The sequence below is a fragment of the Penicillium chrysogenum genome, assembly GCF_028827035.1.
Source record: "Penicillium chrysogenum strain IBT 35668 chromosome Unknown utg000005l_segment0_segment0, whole genome shotgun sequence".
NCBI lineage: Eukaryota > Fungi > Ascomycota > Eurotiomycetes > Eurotiales > Aspergillaceae > Penicillium > Penicillium chrysogenum.
Window position 1 is genome coordinate 5,359,381 of NW_026622753.1, and position 26,879 is coordinate 5,386,259.

The following is a 26,879-nucleotide window of genomic DNA, read 5'->3' on the forward strand; positions in this document are numbered from 1 at the left end:
GATAATGTTCATCTCCTAGCCGGATTCCCTGAGCCCATGACTCTTCCCTGACAGCTTTCCATTGATTGAAAATTCCACAACGGGATTATATTCTTTAGCGAGTACTGTCCGACCTTGACAGAATCGGTGGCTATTAGGTTTAGCTCCACATCGGCTCACAAAGGCAATAATGCGTTGCGTGCGACTAACCCTGCATATTAGTCTCTCTGGCAATTCTCGGATCTATATAAGTATTCATCCCACATATATTGATATATGAGGGCTTAAAATCCAAAGGACTTTAGCGGGCGCACACGACACGTACTTGGTCCATTGCTAGGGGAGGAGGTGAGATTGTAGATATGTTGCTTAAGTGAAAGGCAAGATGGCGTCGATTCATGTGCATGTATCATTCCAGGTAGAGTTAAGCGGGATGCGCTGGGAACGATAAAAGAGAGTTAGATGAACGAGCAAATCCATTGGAAAGGCATTTCGAAGCACTACGACAGTCTAGAAGATCCGACAGGTGCAGAGCGAAATCCTTTCTACAATTTGCTAGCTACCAAAAAAGTTAAGAGCTCTACTAAGCTTATATCGCAAAGCTTGCGGTATCATACAACATTTCCATAATCTATCTTACCGTACCATACTAGGAGAAAGGCTAGAACGAGAAAGGACTTTGATAAGTAACTGAAATTGGATCGTTGACTGCCTCGGGGTAATCGGTCAATTCTGAGAGCTAGGCAGCTCACGAATGAACCCTGCGATATCTGAGCGCTGAGCACGAATGTGGTCGCAATCACTGCCCAACTGGGCGCGCTGGGTCATCAATTCCTCCAAAAGAGCCTCCAATTGTTCGATTTTCGAGTTCAAGTATCGGGGCTGTTGGTCGCTAAGAGCCAGTAAAGGTCGGAGTTTGTTTCGGGTAGCATGTATGGCATTCCTGTTAGACCGGAGAGTCGCTTGAAGACGAGCTTCACGCAAAGCCAACATTGTGTCTCGTTCGATCAACTCGAAACGCTGGTCTTTCTAGAAATTATTAGAGATGAATTAGCATTTATCTTGAAGTGATCGATATGTGAGAGTTAGCCAAGCGACTTCTGCCGGGACCTACCATAGTTGCTTCATCCATCCTGGGGGATGATTGGGAATGATAGCGAGAGGTGTATGGTTTAGATCGATGAAGGTGAAATTAAGATTGTGGGTTGAAATCGAGCGCGATGGGGTTGAAAAATAAAAAAGGAAACTAGATGGCAGGAGCAAGTCGAAAGGGAAGGCACTGTCATCCGATCAAGGCCATACGAAGAGAAGTGCTTGACTATATAGACTCATTTGCACAGGGTCCATCTCTCACATTATGTTGCGAGATGTTGCTAGAGGTGAAGCATGTAGGATTCTATCAAATAGATATACCTGGTTTTCGGCTCAACCCTGTAGAGTTTAAGACCTACCATTGTCAACTCTTCAGTTATCGGGCCACCTTTTCTAACAATCTTGCAAAGTACTTTATATAGGGTTGCCAACCAGGATATTGGTGGGCACGAAGGATTTAGAATCGATCAGGTTCTCCAAAGGTCGGAAGTCGAATATTTATATTGTTGTAAACTGCCTTGTGTACCCAATGGCGAGCGGCGACGCAATGGGCAGCTGGGCGTGTGACGTAGGTTCGAATGAGCCGTCAGTTGCAATGGCTCCATTGGACTTATTTACACTTAGCACGAGAATAACCACATTCGGTAATGTTGCAGTACTTGCCTTTGTTGCTCCTCCCGAACAGGTTTCTTTTCAACCGTGGTGCTGCTCGTGGCTGTGCAATACCTCATATCGTTCAACCAACGACAGAGATCCAAATTTCTTTAACGACTTCATCGGGCACAACCACGTTTATTTGAGCCACTTGAAGTCGGGCTTTGCGAGGAGCCAAAAGTACATGGTGATTGACCAACTCAGCGTGTATGGTGTAATAATATCTCACGTTGCTCAGACTTTGTTGAACTTGTATGAAGTCACAACGGGGCATCCTGGTTGGAGACGTCCAGGTTACAAGTCATCATGACGATGAGGGGAGGGAATGAACGACATAAAATCAAGGAATAGATGTATGCGTAAGGATCAGAAAGACAGAAACCGACGAAGCCAGATTGACTGAGAATCAGACATGTCTATGTAGCCACCTTGCCGTTCATGTATGTACCGTGCCCAAGGTGATGATAAACAACAGAGGGAAAAGGAAGAGGAAAGAGCGAAGAGAAAAGAGAAAGAGCGACTGTCACCACGGAAGTATGTACGCGTATGTATGTAGGTAGTGGTGACCGGATTTCAACAAATAGCCAGTATATGTGCTATTTAGGAGCCTGGCTTGATAAATCAGGCCAACATGCAGACAATCAAAGCTGCACACATATCTCAACAAAAATCGCACCTCAATGGAAACTTTTGGACTCTACGCAGCATATACAACCACTATCACTATCGAGAGTTGATCGTTCTAACTACTTTCATCATGAAAATCTTGAGACCAAACGGTCTGCAGGAAGAAACTACCCAACGAAGTGGTAGCTGAATTGTACTACATTTTACTTTTACTACCGCAGTTTCCTTGTTATTCCCCAAAGGATGGGACATTCAGAGCTGAGCTGAACTATCTTGCTCCATAAATGTACGCCGTATGAAAAACCCAAGGAAGATTACTTGAAGCAAATGGATATAATATTATGTGCTAGAGATTGGAGAATACTAAAGCCCAGTTGCCACACAAGTGCGAACTCTCTACATCAAATTGATCAATATCCACCCGGATTAATACTATGATCAAAAGTCAAGGGGAACACATTCATACACCATCGGACAAGCATTTCCAGTCAGACAGCGCTCCTTTCGGGAAATCCGTAGGAAGAACTGATCAGGGCCCCGGTTCCACTTCGCGATATCTGCCTCTGTGGTTCCAGGAGGAAACCCATCTATCGGCCGAAAAGCAGAAATGGGTCCGATGCGCACCTCCTCTGGGATAAACAGTGCGGTTGGTATTCTCGGTTCCATATCAGCATGAGCAGAGTATGAGCTTGCGGCAAGTTCGGAGCTGGGAATTGGTCCTTTTGTTGATTCAAGTAGACTATAATCGGGGTCGGGGGCATTATGGGCTGCATTCATTCCCATTGCGTATGATTCTTCCAGGTCCATGATCGTTTGGCCCACGGTTGCCCATATGGAGCACTGGTAAAATCCTTGCACAAAGGGCGCTTGACGGAGTAGGGCTAGGGCTGCGCGCCGGGTGCGTGGTTCACGGCATCGAAGACTGGTGAACCAAAGCGGAAGACCAATGTTGACGTCAAATGTGAATGGTGGTTGGGTGCCATCTGATCGCACTGAGGCTTTGGATGCAATGGCAGATTGTTCAACAATGTTTTGGAAGCTTGGTAGATAAGCATCAAATTGCATCAACGACAATGATGTGCAGGTCTCCAGCATGACATGTAACATTTCATGATAACTCAACAAATGGGCACAGATACCAATCTCTTGCAGCGATAAAAGGTGTCTGGCGCGAAGAGCTGTCATCGACTTATCAAACGCAGTACGCCAGTTTCTCAGTCTGGTGACCAGACACAATAGCTCAGTATTGAGCTCTTCGGGCAAATGAGGGACCTGAGCCTGAAGTAGGTGCTTGGCGTAACTGCGTTCAAAGAGCGGGATCTCTATAGATAAGAGCACAATCGCTTCCCGAGCAGACTTGAGCGAGTCGAACCGTTCCGTCAAGGCATGTTCACTGCCTCGGAGTAAAGCAGTCACAGGAGCCCCACCACTGGCGAGTGCGAATGTCCCCAAACGGATAAAGATAGGGATAATAGTATCCTCCAACAGGGAAGCTTTGCTCGCAGCCCCAGATGCTATTTGGGGACGCAAAGCGTTAATGAGCTGCACGCCTTGATAGTAAAGCTGCATTGCGCCGTCTGCATTTCCCTCGATGGCCTCAATGCAGATAAAAAGCACACAACTGATCAATCCGACAAAGACGTCTACACTACCCTGCTCGATGCGCTGGCGAATAGCAGATACCGAGCGCGAGTACCAGTGCAAGGCGTCTTGACGGTTTTTAGTGAGAGAAATAATATTATCGCGGCGTTGGAGCACAGGATCTGGGCATTGCTGAGGGCTCTCAAATAGCGTACTAATGGTGATGATGGCATCCCAAACAGCAGGTTCGTAGCGGCAGACCTGTGGGACAACAGTGCGCCAGAAATCAACATCCAATCCACCACCAATAGATGAGGCAGCACACTCAAAATAATAGGCAAATGCACGTCGCTCTCGCCACACTGCATTGGTGTTTGGCGATAATGATAAGGGGTTGGCGATGACCGAGATTGTGGAAGAGGGCCCTACTTCTTCAAAGTCACACTTGCGACCTGTACTGGTACATCGGACACAGCTAGGCTTCTCTTCTCCACACTTGACTCGTCGGATTCTACAATACGCTCGATATCAAACTCTGCCTATGGAAAAGGAAGCAACCTTGGAAGCACCTACTTGCAAGTTTTGCATCCTAGCTTTGACCTTGGGAGGACCCTTGAGCGACTGTTTGAATGGCCCGAGTGAATCGACATGTCGATGGCATTCTATATTTGGCTTGCGCCTAGATACCTCAGCGCGGAGAATGCATACTTATCAAATGGTGAGGTGAGATGAAGCCCACGACCTCGTCGACGTCCCTGATGAGTAAGCACCTGGTTAGTCAGCTATTGTATTGGCGGGTAGGGCCAAGGCTGGAATCCAACTGGCGAATTTTTGGCTACCCCGATTTCACCTAGATTCCGAGTGAACACGCAAACAGCAATGCCTAGCAAAGCTCAAGAATATCTAGGAGACGAGCGTGATCAAGCTTTTTGGAAGGAGTGGGCGAAATTTTATAACCCCGCGAAACATTTATGGATGGCATATGAAGAGCGATGTTCGGAATGTAGCAGTAGCAACAGATGGACTTGAAACCAATGATTTTATCAATATATGTAAATACAATGGGACAGAAAGAGTATTCAGATAAAGAGAAGTAAACAGGTCCCGCGAGGGAAAGGCAGCGAGGCCGCAAACAATAAGGAAACCACAAGAAAGATCCTAGCCTGACCCCCAAAAAGGATTTTCATAACAAGGGATGTGAGAGTCATGTACGGAGTATGTTGGGGTGAATTCTTGGACATTGATGAATTCTTGGGCATTGAAAAAGAATCATGCTCAGCCACGCCGGAAGGGTCGGTTCCCGGAAGCCGTAGAAATGGAGATATACCCCTAGCTGGGGTCATGTGTTGGGGTGGGTGGCTTCCGTGAGCTAGATCCATGTCCCGGCCATGGGGAATTTATCATGAACATGAGGTCTCCCAGATCATTCAAGCTTTGACAGCCGTCGACAAGAATGCCATTACGTCCCCGCGTCCTGACGACCAGCGGATGATGTTCCTTCCCAAGTAAGAAGTGCCCTACTCAGTAGTCACGTAGGTGACAATGAGGTTCATCTCTAGAAGCTGAAGGCTCAAAAGTAGATATAGTGAAGAGGAGTCAGATTCGGCTCTCAACCAGCATTGTCTCTGAGCCTGGCAATGGCCGCTGCAATACCTTCACTCATCTCTTCAGTTTGCTGACCAGCCTGAGACTCAGTAGGGGGCGCAGCTTGCACAGCTTGCGCAGCTGCTGTTTTCCTGCTTTCGGCTAGTACTTCACGAAGAATCGCCTCTTCTTCATCCTCTTCACCCATATTCTGATCGTGTATGTCCCCAACGTTCACGCCTGGCAGTTGAGCCCGGCGTTGTGTGGCAGGAGCAGCGGCTCTCTTCGTACTCTCGACTCTAAAGTCTTCCCGGACCGCATGGCACCATTGTTGGACTTTCTTTTCTCCCCATCCCGGCACAGCGCTGATCTGTTCGGGCTGTGCATTGATGGCATTTTGCAAGCTGCCGAAAGTGGAGATCAAACTCGCGGCGTCGGACTTGTTGATACTTCTGGGGACTGTGACAAACTCAACTAGTGACTCCTTATAGGATTGGGCCTGTTGCGCTCGAATGGCAGTGGGCTGTGCGTTCTCTGAGGACTTGTAGAGCTCGAGATAATGTGCAGCCTCTGGTGCGGACCAACACAATATCAAGGTCAGATTGTTGATAATGGATGTTTTCGAAAGCTCCCTAAGACTGTCTTCGTGATTTGGTATGTCAACCATCACCAGTACAAGGCGGAGGTTGTATTTGCCTGCTAGTTGTTTCACTCGGGAGTAGATGTATTCGGGGTGTAGGCGATGGTATTTCAAGGAGAGAAACATTGCGCAGGTTGTAGTGCCGACCACATAGTCCGCGGGAATGTCAGCATACTCCCATGGTAGGAGTTTTATATGGGTCAGTATTGGGTTCCCCTTTTGTCGTGTGGACACCAAGATCGCGGAAGTACCAGGGCGGTTGACGAGGGTTTGGGGTTTCGGCTGTTGGACTTTGGGTCTTGAAGATGCACCTGGAGCTGGAGAGTTCGTAGGGCGAGCAGGTATGCCACTCTCTGGGCGCGGGGGATCCATCGCGCCTATCAATGTTCTGTTGCTAAATGCAGAGCGATCAACTAAGAGTCGATAAATCGATAAAGCTACTAACTATGGCTTATCTGGATGTGAGACCCACACCGCCCGGGCCAATCTGGCTCAGTTTTCTGCCGCTAATTTTTTTGTTCTTCCTCGACCGCAGGAAAAAAATACCGCAGTCGCAACAAAACCACCATGGACGAATCACACAAGAAACGACGCCTCTCGGACGCTGAGAGCCCGGAAATCAAAGTTGAGACCACTACACCCGCCGCCGAGGCCTCGGCCGCACAGAACAAGAGAACTCTTTTCGTCCGCTCACTACCCACCTCAGCCACGACAGAAAGTCTCGCAGAATATTTCTCGCAATCATACATTATCAAGCATGCTGTTGTGGTTTGCGACAAAGAGACAAAGGCGTCCAAAGGATTCGGTTTTGTTACATTCGCCGACGTCGAGGATGCGGAGAGCGCTCTGAAAGAACTCAACGGGTCCAAGTTCGACGGGAAAGTCATTCGCGTTGACTATGCCGAGTCTCGTAAGCGTGAGATCGACGAGAAGGTTGGACGTAGTGTCCCCACTGCTGCCTCCCGGGAGTCCAAGAAACAGAAGGAAGAGGAGAGAGGGCAGGGCCTGCCGCCCAAGCTGATTGTTCGCAACCTGCCGTGGAGTATCAAGGAGCCTGAGGATCTGAACGTCCTGTTCCGCAGCTTTGGAAAAGTCAAGTTTGCTACTCTACCCAAGAGGAATGGCAAACTTTCAGGTTTCGGTTTCATTACCATGCGTGGCAGAAAGAACGCCGAAAGGGCACTCCAGATGATCAACGGAAAGGAGATCGATGGACGTCAACTCGCCGTTGATTGGGCTGTTGAAAAAGACGTCTGGGAAACAACCAAGAAGGAAGATAACGAGGAGGAAGACGAGGAGCCGAAGGAAGAGAAGGAGTCTGATGATGTTGACATGGAAGATGCCGAGGGTGCTCTGGAAGAGCCCTCAGACGACGAGACCTCTTCCGACGAAGACGACGATGAGGACGAGGACTTGGACGAGCTAGATGATTTGGACGATAACGAGGCAGAGGAGGAGGATGAGCGAAACGCCACTACAATCTTCATTCGCAACCTCCCATTCACCGCCACAGACCAGGTACTATACGACCACTTCAAAACCCACTTTGGACCGCTACGGTACGCACGTGTAGTCCTTGACTACGAAACTGAGCGCCCCCGAGGTACTGGATTCGTCTGCTTCTGGAAGCCCGACGACGCCAACACATGCATTCGTGAAGCCCCCCGAGGAGCTGAAGCTATGGCACCGAACAAAGACAAGCCCAAGTCAAACACCGCTATGAAGCACTCCGTCCTCCAAGATGAAAACTCCGACCCAAGCGGCCGCTACACCCTGGAAGGCCGCGTCCTGCAGGTCGCACGGGCCGTGAGCAAGGGTCAAGCCGCCAAGTTGGAAGAGGAGGGAGTATCACGCCGTATGGTCCGTGACACAGACAAGCGCCGTCTGTACCTCCTCAGCGAGGGTACTATTCCCTCCAACTCCCCGCTGTACAAGAAGCTCTCTCCCTCCGAAGTGAAGATGCGCGAGGACAGCTACAAGCAGCGCGAGACCTTCATCAAGAAAAACCCAGCACTCCACCTCAGTCTTACCCGTCTCGCCATTCGCAACCTTCCCCGCCACATCAACTCCAAGGACTTGAAACAACTTGCCCGAGAGTCCGTCGTCAATTTCGCCAAGGACGTCAAGGCGGGCACGCGCCAGCCGCTCTCAAAAGAGGAGCAGCAGCGATCCCGCGACACGATGAAGGAGCTAGAGCAGCTCCGCAAACAGAAGAAGATGGGTATTGTGCGCCAGGCCAAGGTCGTCTTCGAGACTCGCGAGGGTACCAAGGTCTCCGAGAAAAGCGGTGGCGGTCGCAGTCGTGGCTACGGATTCATCGAGTTCTTCACCCACCGTCACGCGCTGATGAGTTTGCGCTGGCTGAACTGCCACTCCATGACAGTTCCTCCTTCTGCCCAAGATCCCGAAGACAGGGACAAGAAGAAGAGCCTCGTTGTTGAGTTTGCCATTGAGAATGCCCAGGTTGTTAAGCGCCGTAATGAGCTGCAAGCTAAGTCCCGCGAACCCAAGCCCAAGCGCTCGGATGATGCTGAGGGTGAGGGAGACAGAGGTCAGAAGAGGAAGCGCTCCGATACTCGTGGTGGGAAAGGAAAGGATGGAAGGGACGTGAAGCGTGGCAAGACTGAAAATGGAAAGGGCCCCAAAGATGGGAAGAGTGAAGAGGAGGACAAGGCCGCCAAGCGCAACCGCATTATCGGACAGAAGCGCATGAAGCGGAAGTCCCGCAAGGGGAATTAAAGGCATAAATGTTACATGTTACTTTTTAATGTATAGACATTATTTATCCCAGCAGTCAGAGGGAAGAACTGTTCTTTGTACCTACGCGATACCACCATTTCGAAAATGAAAAGCATGGATTTGATATTCGATACTGGGTCGTTGATCCATTTCTCATTGGGTATATAATGCCGCATATTTGATCCAGGTGAAAGCTGCCGCTCGATGATAATGTAGCCCTTAGGTGTTCTTGGCGCCTTCAACCTTGCCGACAATGTTATACCGCTTGCTGAAGAAGGTGTACCACTCATCCAAGACCGTCTTTTCCTTGTCCGGCAGATCATACCACTCCGGTACACAGTCTTCGGGCTTGAGAGAGGATGAAGCAAGAGCACGGGAGGCATCCTTGCCGGCGAAGACTAAGAGAACACAACAGTCAGTATTGTTGTCATTATACTGTTCATAGAATAGATGCTGTACTCACCGCGGTATGAACCCGAGGCACCATAAGCTGAATTCCGGGTCACATCGAAGACAACACCTTTGATGGCGACTAGAGTCGGGCGGTTAGGATCGGTACCTGCAGTGCAGTAGGTATTAGTGACACTCTTTGAGCTGAGCGCATTGGAAATCAGGAATTGGTGGGGTTCTAATCTGTGAAGGGTAAACTCTCATACCGTCGCATTTGGCCAATTCCTCGACAGAAATGGGGTCGTCCTTAGGCGGGTCAAGCTGGACTGCCACTTTGGGTTCGAAGCGCTTAGATTCTCCTGTTTGTTCGACCATTGTGATTGTTGGAGGTGAAGTAGAGGGAAAAAAAACATCTTGAGGGTTGGCGGGGTATCCCGAGGTAGCCCGAGCTTCAGGGCTGCTTACTTGTCGGCTGTCTGATTGACCGGTTAATCTACATACATATATACCTAGGTATTGTATGTACTTAGCTACATTCTTACATATGCTGCTTGAACCCTATATAGATTTAGAACGATTTACATTCCTCTTCTATACACTCTAAATGGGGTTATATGGTTAACCTTGATATTTCGGTCCTAATACGAACAATATATCCTTCAATGTTTCCAGATTATTACCCCATCAAATACTGTGATCGACTGCTTATTCGGGATTGGTACCTTCCGATATTTACAAAGCTTCTCTCCTTTTGCCTCAACCTTCGAATCCGGTTAGCCCTCGTATAGAGTAAGAGTGCTGATATGATGTATCTCATGACGTCAGGATATTGACCGAGAGCTTGCACCTGACCTTGGGAGAGTTCTACAACGTCAACTGCTCAGGCGTTTGATTGCTTTCTTTAACACATCTCCAGTAACACAGTAAAATACTATTATTCGATATGTCGTTCCCCGGCACGCATCCACATCCAAGTTCTACTACCGAACATCCGCATCAAGACCCGGATCAACGCCGGAACTCCACAGACTCTGATGTGATCCATCACCTCTATTTTGAAGACAACGACGGCTTCTTCCCACCAAGTTGGATCGGGAAAGACTCACAGCAGAGACTCTCCACCGAAAACTCGGGTGGCAACAACTTCGAGGGCACTAGGGACACTAGCACTAGTGCCTACAAGGGAAGCACATGAGAATAGTGGAATGTGGCGTGTGTTAATTACAGGGATTCATGTTTAATATAACAGCTGTACTTAGTTATGTATATTGTATACATGTATCCATGTGTTCAGATATTCAGATATTCAGACTTGGGGCTTAAGTTACTCTTGCGAATGCCTTGGAGTTGGTGAAAAGTCTCCATTCCCCCAATGGACCTCGGCAATAATCTCTCCACACGGGATAGCTGCGGGGACTTATTATAATCTACCTACAACATAAACACTCAGAAGATACATGATACATTGGCCAGCACTTTCTGACATTGCCAGTTGTATCGTATGATCACTGCGAACAATACTCTCTTGATTGAGAGCCCCCTATACAGACCGAAGTATCCAATCCAATGGGCGCACAGAGTGATCAGGTCAGCCCCAATTCCCCCTCGCTTCCCCTTAGGAGGGGCCATGTGGGGATAAAATGGATGAACATCAGACACTCTTGGGCCGACTCTCTGATTTGTTCCTTGTCTGGACTTTCCTTTAGTTCGGCCGACGCCGATTGCCTTTTCAGAAGATTTTAACAAATCCCACTAACTCGAAACAGGAAAATACTACTCAGCTAGGCAAAAAAAAAAAAAAAAAAAGGAAAAGGAAAAACTCTCATTCCTGATTCCTGTCGCCTCTCTCTTGTCTGCATTCCTTATATTTCCTTTGAAAGAAATCTCGGTCTGGACTCTTTTGCGCAATTGTTTGTGCTATTCCTTTGCTCTTTCCTGGAGCTTACAAGGAGACCTTCAAGATGTCGCATCCTCCTAACTCGGGGTATGAGAGCCATACTCCGATGGCGGCAGCCATACAGAGCGCAGAGCCCATCCTCCTCTCTGACCCCGAATCGAAGCCTACCAAGATGGACAAAGAAATAGAAGTCACCGAGAAAGACTCATCCAGCGCCAATCGCGCGACCTCGGTCGATAGCGGATCGATGAAATCCACGTATGACCATACTCATCGCAAGCTTAAACCCCGCCATGTACAATTGATCGGAATTGGAGGAACAATTGGTACAGCTCTATACGTTCAGATCGGATCTGGACTGCGGACCAGTGGCCCTGCCAGTTTGTTCATTGGATTCAGTCTTTGGTTAGTCTTTCCCCTGTTATACTGTTTTGTTGACTCTATTGGGTTCTCGACCTGGGTTGTCCCGACTTCGCCACTTTCGACAGCATCAACATGGACGGTAAGTAGGCGGTAATACCAGAAACGGAAAATAAGCCCGCCATTGGATCAAGAAAAGAGAGGCAAAGAGGCAAAGAAGCAAAGAATAAGGAACCACCCAAACAAACAAAGCATCGAGAAACAAGGCTCGAAGCCTGATTCCACAATTTCAGACCAAGGATGTAGGACTCTGTTAGCCCAAGCACTTCCATGCCAACCAGATGTATGAATGTCGACCAAAGTCGCCATTAGCCCTACTTCTGCCCATGCATCTGCCGAAAGCCAGCCGGACACCCAAAGACTAAACCCAGTCCATGATGCCCTTGCCTGGTTTCTGTGTATAGCTCATTGAACGTCCACAATCTTATACTGTTCTCTAGGAGTTGTGTGATTTTGATCATCACCGTCTGTACGAACACCCCCATGCTTCCCAAGCCCTTTGCATCTTTCCCAGCAGCAGCATTCCTTCATACCTGAAACTATACCCCTTACGATCCCAAATGCGCCAACGGTTCAGCTTGCCGTAATGTCAACCGATCGCCCAATCGCTGCAATATTCCTCCGTCTTATTTTTTCCATCCGGTTGCGTAGTATGATATCCAGACTCACATTTTCGTCTCTAGGCTTGGCTGAAATGGTCACGTACCTACCTATCTCATCGCCGTTCATCCGATTCGCCGGCCGCTACGTTGATGAAGCTTTAGGCGTTGCCGCTGGATACAACTTCTTTATTTTTGAGGCGGCACTGGTGCCATTCGAGATTGTCGCCGTCAGCTTGATTATTAGATACTGGACCGATGTGATTCCCGTCGCAGCCATGAATGTGGTTATCATTATACTCTATGGGTTTGTCGTCTTATTCAATGCGCGCACGAGATACGGGCTAATTAATAGGAAACAGAGCACTCAATCTCTTTGCTGTGAAATGGTACGGTGAAGCAGAGTTCTGGCTCTCACTGGGCAAGGTCTTGCTCAGCATAGGCCTCATCTTCTACACATTCATCGTCATGTTGGGCGGCAACCCGCTCGGCGATCGGTTTGGCTTCCGTTATTGGAACGAACCAGGTGCCTTCAACGAGTACTATAAGACAGGTGATACTGGCAAGTTCCTAGGTGTCCTCGCAGGTGTCATCACAGCCAGTTTCACCATCGCCGGTCCGGACTATGTCTCCATGGCCGCTGGCGAGACCATTAACCCGCGCAAGGTGCTGCCCAAGGCCTTCAACGGTGTCTTCTACCGTCTCACAGCATTCTTCGTTCTAGGTGTTCTCTGCGTCGGCATTCTGGTCCCGTACAACGACAAGACCATGGCCGATGCTTTCGATAACGGCAAGCCCGGTGCTGCTGCCTCGCCCTATGTCATCTCCATGGATCGCTTGAAAATCCCAATCCTGCCAGACATCGTCAACGCTGTCATTTTAACTGCTTGCTTCAGCGCGGGCAACAGTTACATGTACTGTGCCAGTCGCAGTCTGTACGGTTTAGCGCTTGAGGGCAAAGCCCCGAGGTTCCTTACCAAGTGCACCAACAGTGGTGTTCCCGTCTACTGTGTCGGCATAGTGCTCATCATCGGCCTCTTGAGTTTCCTGCAGGTATCTAACGGCGCATCGGTCGTGTTAAACTGGTTTGTCAATCTGGTATGAGCCCCCACCTCCACCCCAGTCCCAGTCCCAGTCCCAATTCCTTTTCCATACATCCAACTAACCCTAAATCCAGGTCACCGCCTCCCAGCTCATCAACTTCTCCGTCGTCACTTTCACCTTCATCCGTTTCAAGAAAGCTCTCGCGGCCCAAGGCATTGCCCGGGAAACTTTGCCATACCGCAGCTGGTTCCAGCCGTACATCGCCTACTTCGCTTGCGCAAGCACTACGCTCATGGCTTTCGTCGGTGGCTACACTGTCTTCCTTCCCGGCAACTGGTCCATCCCGACATTCCTCTTCTCCTACACCATGATCGGCGTCTTCCCCGTTATCTATTTCGGGTGGAAATTGTTCCACGGGACCAAGCTCCTCAAGCCCGAGGAGGTCGATCTGGTCACTGGTGTCCCTGAGATCGAGGAGTATACTAGAGACTTTGTGGTCATACCGCCGAAGTGAGTATATCCTCTCTTCCTAGTTATGATTCGGTGCTAACAATGCCCATAGAACGGTCGTGCACAAGTGGTGCCAAATTATATTTGAATAAGATTTTCATGGGTCTCATCGTTGTTTTGGCTAATTGCGATATACTTACGATCAGAACGCACCCAGCTGACTTCCGATGCAGACCTGTGGATACGTGATTCATTGGGCGGTGGTTTGTCTCTACTTTGAACTGTAGACTGCATATGTTTATATGGTGTTAGCATCACTATGATACCCAATCAATGCTCTGTGGTTATTGGAAAATACTGTTTTGAAACAATAGCCGCGATTATTAGTCGTACTTGACATCTAACGACATCCACATCCATGGATGTAACAATGCCTGTTATAATACATATATGCAATATCAACATACATCAACAGTAAGGAGAGTCACATCCTCCATCAACACACACGAATCCAGGCCAGGTCGAGCTCTCCGCGTCGGATGTTTTTATACACAATCAAGCTTCACCCGACCCTCCCTCCGCCTTCTCCTTAGCCCTCAATGCTTCCAACCGCTTCTGATTCCGCTTCCCAAGAACGCGCAGAGTATTAGTCTTCTCAATCTCCGTCATCTGCTGCCAGTTCCCGATCTGCGACAACGTCCCGTCCACGTTAACAACCATCGGACCCAGATGATCCAGTTTCACTTCTGTCCCGCCTCCGCTCATGTCGATTTTAATGCCCCCGTCGCCTTGTTGGTTCGCGACGGGATTTGAGGGGTCGCTGGCGGGGAGGTAGAGTTTCTTTTGGGGTTGGGGTTCTTGGTCTTGGGTCTCTTGGTTTTGGGTGTCTGCATTTTGGGCTGCAGAGTCTGAGGATGCGGAGCCGGAGTTCGAACTTGAGTCACACATTGTACGTGTTTGGCGCGCGCAGTCCGATGCTTTGAAGGTTGTTGTGCACTGCGGGAAGAGGATGTTGTAGAGCCGGGTGTTCGGTGCTTGGATTGCCGGGTTGAGGGATGCCCAGGTAGCGGTAGTACCAGCGGGGACTGAGGCGCGCACGAAGGGATTGACGGATAAGTGGAGGAGAGCGGCGCGGTAGACTGTGCGCGATACTTGCATGGTTCGGGGTTTCGGAGGAGGCTAGGTGGATTTGATGGAGGAAGATAAGGATTGCAGGTTTCTAGAGTCAACACTTCGGCACTTCGATTATATCGTTACACCGCATTCTCCGCGTTGCGCTTTGTATTGTTATCGGTTATGTCTACACAATTAATGATTACTCAAATTGTTATACGCTGGGTATATCATCTTCGATTTTGTCTGTGACACCGAGCTTACACAGTTGAGAGGCCTTGGGTGTGACCACGGGTCAGTCACAATCGTGAGTCTGCTAGAACAAAATCTCCCCAGCCTGTCCAGAACCCTCTCCATATATAACGTAAAGGTATTTAGTCTGTAAACGAGTATTTGGCATCACCGATGATTTGCATATGTTCCCAGCGGTTTCAAAGCTTGGAAGACCTTGCCGGGAACATTGAAGATCTCCACGGCCGTTCCAAGCATATAGCCCAAATTCTCCGGATTTTCGCCTAACATGTCACAGAGAGCATTCGAATTGATCTAGCCTAGGTCGACCGGGCATTGGCGTTCTACGCGCGGGCATGCCGCATTGATACGGTCGTAGATGTTATACTATCGAAACCACCAATTGACCTGCAAGCATATCAGCGACAGACACGAAGCCTACGAATGAAACATACTTACCGAAGCCGTAACACCTCCACCAACTCCCTTAATACTATGCCACCATCCCCTGGGAATGAACAGCCCATCACTAGGCCCAAGGCACGCTTCAAAGCCAACCCCAGCATCCGAACCAGCAGAAACCGGAGTTCCCCAAACCATCTCATCTAACAACGCTCTCTCCCTCCCTTGCATCATCTCCTCACCCCGGAAAGCCGCTGCTTCCCGACTCCCACTCTTCCCTAGCTGCCTCCTCACAGCCCCAAACACAGCCTGTCCATCCGTCGGCGCAAGCAGCCGCACAACCTTCTCCCCAGCCAGCTGGACAAACATGTTCGGGTTCGGGTCACGGTGGAGTGGCGTATAAGTGGGCGGGTGTCCAATCCACACATTCGTACCGTATACATCGCCCTTTCCCGCGCGCACCACAAGCTCCGGCGTCGGGAAATCAGCTCGAAGGACGGGAGGGAGGTCAAGGAGCTGGCATTGGGCTAGGTATAGTCGTGTTGATTGGGGAGTGGACTCGGCCGTGCGCATCCAGTCGAGGAACAGCGTGAGCGGCGCGTGGAACTGCCGGAAGCTATGGATTTCTGTTGCCCTGTCGTCCGGTTCGGATGTAGTGTCTGTCGACGTGGATTCCGTGAGCTCGAGTGGGACGAACGCGTCGGCGCCGTGTTTGTGGAGATATTCCAGGTTCAAGCTTAAGGTGCCTAGTGTTGACTGCGGACTCGCGCTTTTGAACCATTGTTTCAGGGCCGGGAGACCTTGGAAGGTAGAGCGTGGGAGAATTGCTGGTTGTTCAGGAAGGAAGCAACGCTGTTGGAAGGTGTCCAGGGTGGCATTTTCGAGGATGCCGAGTGGTCGGTATTGAGGGTGTGAAGGAGCGGAAAGGGTTCGGATACTTGATCGGGATTTATAATGGAGGGATGAACGGGGGAGTCCTGCCCTGACTCGGATTGACCATGGCTGTAGCTTCATCCAGATCGACGTGGGGAGTTGAAAGGAGGCGACTACAAGAAGATCACGATGATAAACCGGCTTTTGCTCCGGCAGAAAAGAGTAATAGTACGTATACCGGGGCATGGGTTTTATTGTTTTCATATTCATAGATCGCCTGGTTTCAACATAAAGTCTACTCTATAAGAAAAGATCGAAGAAGACATCTAAAAGACCACAAAAAAGAGTAAAAGAGTAGTGGACAAGGTACCGAAAAGACTACCAAAACGCCATTGGGAAAGACAGAAGGCTAAGGCGGTGGGGAAGGCGGGAGCCTTAAAGACATCCGAGGTATCAAAAGCTCATTTACGATACTGATTCCCAGACTATGTATGTGGCATGAGCTACCGATTCAGGGACAGAAGCTGACCTCATTCCACCTAGGCATATATGTGGTCCTCTGCGAGCATGCAAACCCCATACGCAAGTGGAATTGGACGACGCTGTTTATGGCTTCTACAGATTGGTCCAGTTTCCCCCAGTGCAGGGTTGGCCCGTGGAGCGGGATCTGGTGAAATCCATATACTACGATGGCGTAGTTCATTGGCCTACGCAGCTTATTGATATTGAACCTGTTCCTCTGCTTGGACCAGATCCCTCAGACCCTCCATATCATAGATGGAGTCCGCACACTGGATTTTTAGCTGGTGCCCCAGGCTGCGAACCCTACTGAAGCACAAGCGTTAGTATGTCACCAAGCAATTTCCCCTGCGTATTATTTCCCCTCTAACCATTCTCTGAAAAGGATCCAATCACGAGTCATTTATGTAGGAGTATTACCCCACTTGTCGATCACAATGAAGTTACTCCGTACGTGAAGCCGAGGTCGATAGGCATCCCCCGCAGTTGTGAGAAGCTACATCATACATATGTACCTTTGCGCGTCGAAGACACCTGGCGAAAGGCCGTTTATGTAACTTGTATTTTCCTAGCAAGATACACTTACATTTCGTGCCACGTTGGGTGTCCACGTCAATATTAACATGTCCCAGGTCTCACCGTCATTGTGTTGCCTGTAATTACTGTTAACGTGCAACATGCCTTCTTCCATCGCCCGAATTCATAAGCGCCATGCTTACAGCAAGGATGCACACACTTATTACCCGGTTCTCATAGTAGGCGCTGGAGAGTCGGGGGTTGCCATGGGCTGCCGGCTCAAAGAGGTTCTGGGGACAGACCAGTTCCGAATATTCGAGCGTCAGTCCGGTATTGGAGGTACCTGGTGGATCAATAGGTATCCGGGAGCTGCTTGCGACATGTAGGTGGCCCAAGTCAAAAGCTTGTTTACTAAATAACTAACACCGAAGGTAAAGACCAGCGACATTCTATTCCTTCTCCTTTGCTCAGAAAAAGGACTGGTCCACACTCCATCCATCTGGTCCAGAACTCGCACAGTATATGGCAGATGTCTGCGAGAGATATCAAATTGTGGACAAGATTCAACTGAATACGGATGTGAAGGAACTTCGATGGATCGAGGATGACGAGGAATGGGAGGTTACGCTTTCGCACCTTGTCCCTGGAACCGGCGATCTAGCTCAGCACGAACGAGATCGAATTGCAGCCCAGGAAGGTCATCACAAAATCTATGTAAAGACAGAAACTGTGCGAGCCAAGGTGGTCGTCAGTGGTGTCGGCGGGTTGGTAGAACCTAAGACATGGCCGAAGGACATCCCAGGTATTGAGGACTTCGAAGGTAATATCATGCATACGGCTCGCTGGAACGACCAGATTGATTTGGAGGACAAGAATGTCATCATGATTGGTTCCGGCTGCAGCGCCGCGCAGGTAGTGCCCGAGCTGGCCAGGCCAGAGGCCAATGTTCGATCTATTACTCAACTCATGCGGACTCCTCCGTGGGTCCAGCCTGATATAATCCCTCCCAAATATCTCCCCTTGTACGAGAAATGGTCGCCTACACTCATGACCCATGTGCCTGGACTGGCGTCATTCATACGAAGAGTTGCTTTCTTCATGCTGGAGAAAAGTTTCTACGAGATGTTCACAGACACTGCATGGGGCCGAAGAGCTCGACCGCAACTAGAGAAGAAGTTTTTGGATCACATGCGCCAACTTGTGCCAGAGGAATACCACGAGATCTTGACGCCGAACTACAGCCTCGGCTGTAAACGACGGATCATCGACGGCACCTGGTATCGCAGTCTCAATGCCCCAAATGTGGAACTGACTACCCAACCTCTGACAAGGGTCAATGCGAAGAGCGTGACTCTTGGTCCGGGCCGCCACTATCCACCCCACAAGTCGGACGACGCCGTTGAGGCCAGGGAGATTCCCGCCGATGTGATCATCATGGCCAATGGCTTCGAAACCAACCAATGGCTGCACCCGCTAAAGGTGATTGGCAGGGAGAGCAGGGATCTTGAAGAGGTCTGGGCGGAGCGCGGAGGCGCCCAGGCATACCAGGGCATCGCAATGGATTCTTTCCCAAACTTCTTTATTCTTTTCGGTCCGAACACGGCAACAGGGCACACCAGTGTTATTTTCGCCACGGAGAATGCAGTAAACTACTCTTTGAAGTTTATCAAGCCGATCTTGAATGGACAGGTTAGCTCGTATGAAGTAAAGGAGGATGCTGAGCGTGTATGGACTCAGCAGGTGCAGGATGCGCTTCAGCAGAGTGTGTTCCGTCGTGGGGCGTGCTCTAGCTGGTACATCACTGCCGATGGTTGGAATTCAACCACATATCCGTGCGTTCCCTGCTTGCTGGTTCCTGATTGTTACTGACATAGTATTCAGATTCACTCAGATTCACTATTGGCTGCGTTGCACGTTCCCCGTGTGGCGGCATTGGACTGCGCGACTCACGAGAAAGGGGCGGGTTTTGCGAGGTATCCGGAAAACACTCCAGGGATCTGTCATTCTTGGTCTCGTTGCTGCCTTTGGCTTCCTACACCAGAATCCTGAACAAAGGGCTCGGTTGGTGCAGTCATTGCTGGCTGGGAAAGAGTGGTTGGTCTCAGCAGTTAGGTAATTGCGCTGATATATCTTTTCTTTCGGGTTTATTCGAGACTTGTATCATTGGGATTGGGGCAATATATCATGAGCGAGAAATCTGTGCCATATAACAAATTATGATCATATCCATGAGTACATATATTCTCCATTTGTAAATGTGCCCCGGGGCCAATGACCGGCCGGATGATCAGATGAGTAAGCCGAATCTGGGGAAACCCCGCGAGAGAGGAATTTCTCCGCACTTCGACGCCGGTATCTCTCTCCGGCTACTCATTGAATCGCTCCAATATTCTGCAGGTCATGGCTTCAGAGTCACCTCAGCTAGAGATGTCGCCGCCGCAACCAGACCCCCGCGATCAGTCCATCGGTGCGTCCGATTCCAACAAGAGAAAGGCGGAACAAGGCAACGGAACACAGGCGCGCACAAAGCGGAATCGCTACATCTCCATTGCATGGTACGATATGGCCTGATCCGGCACTTTTTCTGCTTTCCGTTACCTCGGTTGATTCACCCTCCAGTCTTGCGACTGGTCGGATAGCCTGTTTTGCATTCAAAGTCATATGATTATGCCTTCTCCTTCGGTACCTTTGTAGGAAGATCAGCGCTAACCATAGAGTTTTCAGTAATGAATGCAAGCGGCGCAAGATCAAATGCAATGGCCAGATGCCTTGCCAACGGTGTGGTCACCTGAATTTGGAATGTAAGTGGCTTTTAACCCTGCTGGCGGCTTGCAACTCCTGTGTCCGAGCTGTCCGATTCTCGGTTTCGAGCTGACCCAATCCCCAGGTCGCTATGCGCCTAATTGTTGTAATAACAACTTCAAAGATTCGGAGTAAGTCAAGGAATAAAACCCGTCCGGCACTTGACACTAATAGCCGAGCTAGTGAGTTCCGGTCGATGACAGATCAGATCACCACTTTACAAGAGCAAGTCAATAGCTTGTTCACCAATCTCAATGACCTTCGTACCCAAAGACCAGCTTTTGAGTCACCAGCGTTTGAGCATCTCTCGCGCGATGGGTCTCAATCGGTCTACACTCCAATGCAAGCTGGTCTAGCAAAGCCCCGAGCCCGTCACCCACGCTTCCATGGTCCAACAAGCTCGGCCTTCAATTTTGACGTGGCCAAATCCAGCTTACAGAATATGGGTATTACCCCAGCGGAAGATGGAATCCCAGACGACTTGACCACCGCACATGTTTCTCCAACTGGCTCCCCAGCTCCCAATCTGGGACAGCTTCTTCCAATCACACACCCTACCAAGGATCCAATATGGACGATTCCGCGTGAAGAGGCAATGCGTCTTTGTAAGGTTTACGAAGAAGAGATTGGGATCATGTATCCTGTGGTGGATATCGCCAAGGTTACCACCCAGGCTAATCTGCTCTACACATTCATAGAGGCTGCTACCAGGACAGGCTTTGCGCAACGGGGCTTTCCAGGCTGTGATGGTCTCCACGATGAAAGCTCGATTATTCTTAAATTGATTCTCGCAACCACGCTGGTCGTGGAAGGGGGCGGTCAAAGTGAACTTGGGCAGCGGCTCTACTTGGATGTTAAGCCATTTATAGAATCAAAGTTATGGGAGTCTCATACCATCAAAACTATCCAGCTCTTTGCTATTGTGGTAAGTCAAGGCCTCTTCAACTGTCACAGTCAATAACTCTAACTCTGTGTCCCACTCCAGGCCACATACCATTACCATACAGATGATGACGCCATGGCTTATCGGCTTATCGGATTGGCGGCACGAATGTGCTTAGAGATGGGATTGCACCGCCGTGATGCTTTGGTGAAATCATTCCCAGATGAGGTGCAGTGGGACGAGATCACTCGACTATTCTGGTCAGTCTACAGCTTGGACAGACGATGGAGTCTAGGAACGGGATTACCTTTCGTGATTCAGGACGAGGATATTGATCCGAACTTACCAGAACCTGTAAGGCTGCATATCTTTTGGCATGCAGTTACCTTTATTAACTAACATGTGGAAATTACAGGATGCATCGCTGCCTTACTTGCGCTGCATGGTCCTATACAACCGGATCAGCTCCAAGATCTGGTACTCTGGTTTGGGCTCCGAAGGCACCACTGACATCCGTCGTGATGAAATCGGCTACCTGGATTACCAAATCCTACAGTGGTACAAGCAAGTTCCAGACGAGCTCAAGTTCTATCCCGTCGGCTCCCCTAAAAACAACGAAAACGTAAGCAGAGGCATGAGGCGGCTCAGGGTTCTCTTGTACCTGCGGATGAACCAGCTACGCATCCTGATATATCGCCCTGTGCTCCATTCTCCTGCCAGCATTGCCGAAGACCGAGGCCACGCCCAGACTGTCGTGGAAATAGCCAAAGACACAGTCCGTGTCCTAACTCGGCTAAACCAGATGTCCGATATTTACCGGACACAGCAAATAACGTTTAATTATTTCCTAGTTGCTGCATTGGCGGTGCTGTTCTTAGCAGTGTCCCATGCTCCGGTCGAATTCAACCGACAAGTCCGCGATGAATTTTACATGGCGCTCGACTTGGTCAACGGGTTCAGTACCAAGTCCTACGTCTCCAAGCGGTTATGGAAGACAATCAAGGGCTTACGGAAAATAGGCGAGAAACTTGGCGTTCTCGCCCGTCCTTTTGGGCCAGACTCAAGTGATCCTCATTCAAGTGCTGCAGTGGCTATGGCCGGGCTCGCCGGACATCCAATCCAAGACCTGTCTATGTATGGACCCATGAATGGTGGGAATGAACTCGGAAATAGTCCTCTAAATGGACTCCAGATGAGCCAAGAGTTAACAAACCTGTTTGAGGCTGTTGGCGCTTTTGGTAATTTCATGCCTAACACTTCGAGTGATGGTATTAGTGGCTTCGTGGGGCCAGATGGGGAAATTCAGAACACCGGCGAAGGTTTATCGGGGGTTTTGGGTGATGAGGGAGAGTTTGCTCGCGTCATTCGGGACTTGTTTTGATATTTAGTCAATACCCTTTGATAGTTACATGTTGTAATAACACCAATGACAGCATTGGTTAGTTGAGGCTTCCAAGATATGAGTATCAATAGCCCTTCAAGTTAAGTAGCTATATCCCCAGGTCAGCTGACACGTGACTCATGCCGCTCAGGCAAATTGAAACCTGCCAGCATTGACTTCACTTTTTGCCATCGTGAGATATAGCAGACACAATAGCTGCCACAATACGTGGAACAGCCCTGGAAGACCTCTCTCTCTATCCAACTGCCCACCGCCCCCACGAACCGAACGGACCTAACCCGATTCGACCGACACACCCAACCTCCAAGCCCGAGTCGCCAATATTAATCTCCGAGTGTTTTGAGATCCGGTAAGCGATCTGATAATTTTCAGTATGAAGGCTATAAGAAACTGATAAGATTTTGGTGGGGTCCAGCCTTAGATCCAACCTCTTCCCCGTTGATCGCACAATCTCCCCCCTCCCGCACATTGCTATGAACGTCTAGCTTTTCGGCCCCTCCATCAACTTCAAGATCCCCTACTATTTATTATACTTGAAGTCTTTCGTTCTCACCTCCCAACTCCTACACCCTTCCTCGCCACGATCCAGCACCTCCGCGTGACGAAATTGCTTCGTCTGCGCCAACATCCCCGAAGACCTCACCCCCCAGCTCGGCAACGTGTCGAGAGAGACAGGTTCGGCGTTGGCCGACGGCCTCGACAGGCTGGATTTGAGTCAACTGTCTGAATCGACCCTATCGTCATCTGTGTCCGCCTCGTTCGACATGTCGTCCTCGGAAGGAGCGCCGGAGTCCTGGATTTCCTCGTTTTGTTCGTTGATGGGCCATGAGTTTTTCGCAGAGGTGTCGGAGGACTTCATTGAGGATGATTTCAATCTGACTGGTCTCCAGTCACAGGTGCCCATGTACAAGGAGGCACTAGAGATGATCCTCGATGTGGAGCCGGAGGATGACGAGGAAGAGGAGGAGGAAGAGGAGGAGGAGGAAGATGAAGACGATGCGCTCGGTGGTGACCAACCTGGATACAGAAGAGCAGGCGACCGGCGACACGCCCGAGTCGCAAGCGATTTGAGCGTGATCGAGAGCTCCGCCGAGCTCCTGTATGGGTTGATTCACCAACGGTATATCACTTCGCGGCCCGGCATTCAACAGATGCTCGAAAAATATGAGATGCAGCATTTCGGCACCTGTCCGCGAGTCAACTGTAACGGATGCAAAGTGCTCCCCGTGGGCCGGTCCGACACCCCTGGCCACGAAACGGTCAAGCTCTTCTGCCCCGGTTGCATGGATATTTATACACCCCCTAACAGCCGTTTCCACTCTGTTGACGGCGCCTTCTTCGGTACAACGTTCGGATGTCTGTTTTTCATGACATTCCCAGATTTGGATATCGGGCCCCGCCTTGACGCGACATTGTCAATGATGTCGCCACGGAGTGCATCAACGCAGTCTCGCACTGGCTCCCTGACACGAACCCCGGCTGGTCGCCAGGCACAGTCGCCCACGCCGGAAAATCAGCCGCTGGAAATCAACGGGGTCCGGACACCCAACCTCTGTCCCGGACTCGGTAAGGGCAAGATCTATGACCCCAGAATCTACGGCTTCAAGGTCTCTGAGGTCTCGCGTGTCGGCCCGCGTATGAAATGGCTGCGCATGAAACCCAAAAACGTTATGGAGCTCGACGAGGCGTGGAATCACGAGCACGGGCTGTCTCCACAGGAAATACGCGACGATAAGGATGGCGATACCGAGATGAACGCGGAACAAGCGCAAGATGCTGTCATTGCGAACCGCAAGAAAGCCCCGATGCGGCGCCGGCGACAAAACCTTGGCGCCTTAGTCTCCACAGATCCGATGGACGTGCACGGTCGATGAAGCTGGGTAAAAAAAAAGACTTGCATTCGTGGTTTTTTCCAAGATTGAGTCAACCGTGTCATGGGAAGATCTGTGCCGTACCCTTGGCTGTCGAATGATTGGTTCAGAAATTGATGACAATGATGACAGATGTTTGAGCTTGTTTTACTCGCTGCTTTGAATGGGCTATCTTTTTTTCTTCTAATCTATTGGGCTTCTATTCTGTCTGCGCGCATCTTCCCTGGCCTCCTTCCATGATCCTCTTGTTTCGAATACCAGGATCAATCCGTCTCCATTCATTGTTTTATTCTTCTTCTTTTTTTACGTCCGTAGACTCAGCACATTATTTTTTTTTTTTGAATGGAAGGTGAAGTAGTATACATTGCTTTCCATACTATTCTTTCCCCTCGAATGCTTCACACTTCCCATGTCTATAATGAGTACGGAGCAGCCCAACATTCAAGGGTCCACCTCCACCTCCACATATTAAAAAACAAATCATCATAAGAGCAACAGAGCCTCAGGTACTCCGTACTGTGGTGTACCGCAATCTGCAAGTTGAAGCTGAGCCTCCACCTTTGAGCCTCTAACTGCATATGAACGTCACCCAACGGGCTCGTATACACCGGCGTCCCCGACGTAACCCAATTTATTGGAAATACTAAAACATTCCAAATCCGATACAGCACGTTCCCGAGTCCGTTCAATCATGCGTTGGCGTTCCTTGTCCCATTCAAGACCTTAACGCATCGGCGACGCCGATGTCAAAGGTGCACCACCTATGCCCGTGCCACCTATGACAACAGTCTCGTATTAGGCCGTACCTTGCTTCCGTGCACTTCCAAGGTCCACGGAGGTTATCAATCTGATTTATAACAATCCCTCATAATTACTCATAGTTTATCATCATTGGAGAAAAAAGCACACATAATTTATAATCCAGATTGGTACAAAGAAACACTAAGTCGATCTTGTATAGTGCACCAGACTGGCGGACTGGCGGACTGGCGGAACGGCGGGTAAGCGGTCCGCCTGGGAATCCCATTGAGGATTTAGCGTATCTGCGTATAACTGTTAGCGTATATGTATATGCATGTCCAATCCTGGTCAATTATTGGGGTCGGGCGCGTACAATTTGACTTGATTTATCCTATTGGAATGCCGAGATAGTGGTGTAACGCTAGAAACTGTCACATGGGGCATATCCATGGCCAAGGGCGGTTCTTGATGCATTGTGATTCCCAAGCATTATCGTATGGAGCTGGTATAGTGGGTCTTTGAGCGCATTGTGTTGGTTTTGGTTTTGGCTGAATGAGGGGGCTTTTATATTGCCACGCTCCTGTGTTCTTTTCTCTTTTCTTGGAAACCGCTATAGTGAGTTTCAGTTGTTGAACTTGGGTTCTTTGTTGTCTCTTCCTTCTCCTGAATCTTCAGCGCTTAGATCTTGGCACCGGAGCATATCAATCTCCAACAGTGACCTACAGTTGGCAATGAACTATATATTGGTTTCCTCTCTAATGTTCTATCACTTTCCAGCTAACAATTCTGATTATCCTGGCCCCTATGAATCTATATTTGGGAGAATAAGGTGATAGACAGATCAATGAACGAACGAATGGTGAGATCTTTAACTTTAATGCCCTGCATAATCTTTCTTATGTCTTGGCACTTGATACCTTGATAGTCCTGTAAATATGTTGGACATCCTAATATGTGAGATACTATATATTGAACCGGCAATATAATCATTCCTGATTTGATTTGACTATCGCCTTATTACAGTGTACGGGAACTTATTATTACGTAGGTAAGGAGTAATGTCATTATGAAAGTCAAGAGAGGTCCACGAGGGAAGGGGAGAGAATAAGTATTTTGCTTTCCAATCCGACATCCTGTGATCTGTGGTCTAACAAAGGTGAACTACTGGGCAACGCGACTGGAGTGGCTTTCCTCCCGAGAGGTCTCTTAGCCAAGCCATATCGACAGAAAAGGGGTTTCTTTCAGCTTCTAGGATTACAGTTCAATGAGCTTTAAAATACGGAGTAATTTCACCCGGTTTAGAGCAGACTGGAGATAGTATTTGCTGCTTCCAAAGCACTATATAAAACTTCTTCGGGACCTTTGGTCCCAGAATTTGGAAATAAGTAAAATAGGAAAGGAAGAGCAAAACAAGCCTTTAATTACCATACCGAAAGCATATCAGCACTTGGAAGAACTGTAAATAAGAACACTAGTATTGTCCATCTACCACGTTTGGGAAATATTGACGAGCGCACGTTCTCCCTTCGCCCGTCGGGAAGAACCCGAGCCTAAATCCTCAATCCCCCCATTAATACTCCGTCGTTTCAAAATTCCATTATCAGAGGTTCGGGTGGCAGATGGTCCACAATCTTGTACAATGTATGCCCAATTAGTGCCACGCACTGCCAATGTGGAAATTACCCCATAACCATAATCAATTAACGATCTGGACCAATGGCCCCCAAAAAGGCCCAATCCAGAATCCAGGAAACAAAACCAGTATTTATACAATACTCTGTACTGCGCCAAAAGCACCAAACTCACCATGTACATAGGTATATGCACTCG

At 49.3% G+C, this 26,879-nt stretch overlaps 12 protein-coding genes across 12 annotated transcripts; 6 read left to right on the forward strand and 6 right to left on the reverse strand.

Annotated features, from left to right (window-relative positions):
* Positions 1 to 705: 705 nt before the first annotated feature.
* On the reverse strand, positions 706 to 1,096 carry N7489_010435 (uncharacterized protein; the record flags this gene model as incomplete). Its single annotated transcript, XM_056716184.1, has 2 exons — positions 706 to 1,008; positions 1,094 to 1,096. 2 exons carry the CDS (start codon positions 1,094 to 1,096, stop codon positions 706 to 708), a joined length of 306 nt encoding a protein of 101 aa, XP_056563806.1.
* Positions 1,097 to 2,790: 1,694 nt separating this feature from the next.
* Positions 2,791 to 4,583, reverse strand: N7489_010436 (uncharacterized protein; the record flags this gene model as incomplete). Its single annotated transcript, XM_056716185.1, has 2 exons — positions 2,791 to 4,444; positions 4,507 to 4,583. 2 exons carry the CDS (start codon positions 4,581 to 4,583, stop codon positions 2,791 to 2,793), a joined length of 1,731 nt encoding a protein of 576 aa, XP_056563807.1.
* Positions 4,584 to 5,542: 959 nt separating this feature from the next.
* Positions 5,543 to 6,529, reverse strand: N7489_010437 (DNA repair protein RAD10; the record flags this gene model as incomplete). The annotated part of the gene is made up of 1 exon (XM_056716186.1): positions 5,543 to 6,529. One exon carries the CDS (start codon positions 6,527 to 6,529, stop codon positions 5,543 to 5,545), a length of 987 nt encoding a protein of 328 aa, XP_056563808.1.
* A 195-nt stretch (positions 6,530 to 6,724) lies between these two features.
* On the forward strand, positions 6,725 to 8,896 carry N7489_010438 (mRNA-binding ribosome biosynthesis protein NOP4; the record flags this gene model as incomplete). Its single annotated transcript, XM_056716187.1, has 1 exon — positions 6,725 to 8,896. One exon carries the CDS (start codon positions 6,725 to 6,727, stop codon positions 8,894 to 8,896), a length of 2,172 nt encoding a protein of 723 aa, XP_056563809.1.
* Positions 8,897 to 9,115: 219 nt separating this feature from the next.
* Positions 9,116 to 9,661, reverse strand: N7489_010439 (putative progesterone binding protein; the record flags this gene model as incomplete). Its single annotated transcript, XM_056716188.1, has 3 exons — positions 9,116 to 9,294; positions 9,360 to 9,455; positions 9,553 to 9,661. The coding sequence occupies 3 exons, from the start codon at positions 9,659 to 9,661 to the stop codon at positions 9,116 to 9,118; spliced, it is 384 nt and encodes a 127-aa protein (XP_056563810.1).
* Positions 9,662 to 10,229: 568 nt separating this feature from the next.
* On the forward strand, positions 10,230 to 10,481 carry N7489_010440 (uncharacterized protein; the record flags this gene model as incomplete). Its single annotated transcript, XM_056716189.1, has 1 exon — positions 10,230 to 10,481. The coding sequence occupies one exon, from the start codon at positions 10,230 to 10,232 to the stop codon at positions 10,479 to 10,481; it is 252 nt and encodes an 83-aa protein (XP_056563811.1).
* A 766-nt stretch (positions 10,482 to 11,247) lies between these two features.
* On the forward strand, positions 11,248 to 13,848 carry N7489_010441 (putative general amino acid permease (Agp2); the record flags this gene model as incomplete). Its single annotated transcript, XM_056716190.1, has 6 exons — positions 11,248 to 11,588; positions 11,672 to 11,685; positions 12,287 to 12,509; positions 12,565 to 13,300; positions 13,380 to 13,756; positions 13,809 to 13,848. 6 exons carry the CDS (start codon positions 11,248 to 11,250, stop codon positions 13,846 to 13,848), a joined length of 1,731 nt encoding a protein of 576 aa, XP_056563812.1.
* Positions 13,849 to 14,251: 403 nt separating this feature from the next.
* Positions 14,252 to 14,854, reverse strand: N7489_010442 (uncharacterized protein; the record flags this gene model as incomplete). The annotated part of the gene is made up of 1 exon (XM_056716191.1): positions 14,252 to 14,854. The coding sequence occupies one exon, from the start codon at positions 14,852 to 14,854 to the stop codon at positions 14,252 to 14,254; it is 603 nt and encodes a 200-aa protein (XP_056563813.1).
* A 501-nt stretch (positions 14,855 to 15,355) lies between these two features.
* N7489_010443 (putative JmjC domain protein) lies at positions 15,356 to 16,456 on the reverse strand (the record flags this gene model as incomplete). Its single annotated transcript, XM_056716192.1, has 2 exons — positions 15,356 to 15,427; positions 15,500 to 16,456. The coding sequence occupies 2 exons, from the start codon at positions 16,454 to 16,456 to the stop codon at positions 15,356 to 15,358; spliced, it is 1,029 nt and encodes a 342-aa protein (XP_056563814.1).
* A 1,055-nt stretch (positions 16,457 to 17,511) lies between these two features.
* N7489_010444 (flavin-containing monooxygenase) lies at positions 17,512 to 19,466 on the forward strand (the record flags this gene model as incomplete). Its single annotated transcript, XM_056716193.1, has 3 exons — positions 17,512 to 17,732; positions 17,788 to 19,182; positions 19,232 to 19,466. The coding sequence occupies 3 exons, from the start codon at positions 17,512 to 17,514 to the stop codon at positions 19,464 to 19,466; spliced, it is 1,851 nt and encodes a 616-aa protein (XP_056563815.1).
* A 284-nt stretch (positions 19,467 to 19,750) lies between these two features.
* N7489_010445 (transcription factor domain-containing protein) lies at positions 19,751 to 22,416 on the forward strand (the record flags this gene model as incomplete). Its single annotated transcript, XM_056716194.1, has 6 exons — positions 19,751 to 19,905; positions 20,075 to 20,151; positions 20,238 to 20,283; positions 20,336 to 21,077; positions 21,138 to 21,389; positions 21,451 to 22,416. The coding sequence occupies 6 exons, from the start codon at positions 19,751 to 19,753 to the stop codon at positions 22,414 to 22,416; spliced, it is 2,238 nt and encodes a 745-aa protein (XP_056563816.1).
* A 785-nt stretch (positions 22,417 to 23,201) lies between these two features.
* On the forward strand, positions 23,202 to 24,311 carry N7489_010446 (casein kinase II subunit beta; the record flags this gene model as incomplete). Its single annotated transcript, XM_056716195.1, has 1 exon — positions 23,202 to 24,311. One exon carries the CDS (start codon positions 23,202 to 23,204, stop codon positions 24,309 to 24,311), a length of 1,110 nt encoding a protein of 369 aa, XP_056563817.1.
* Between the last annotated feature and the right edge of the window lie 2,568 nt (positions 24,312 to 26,879).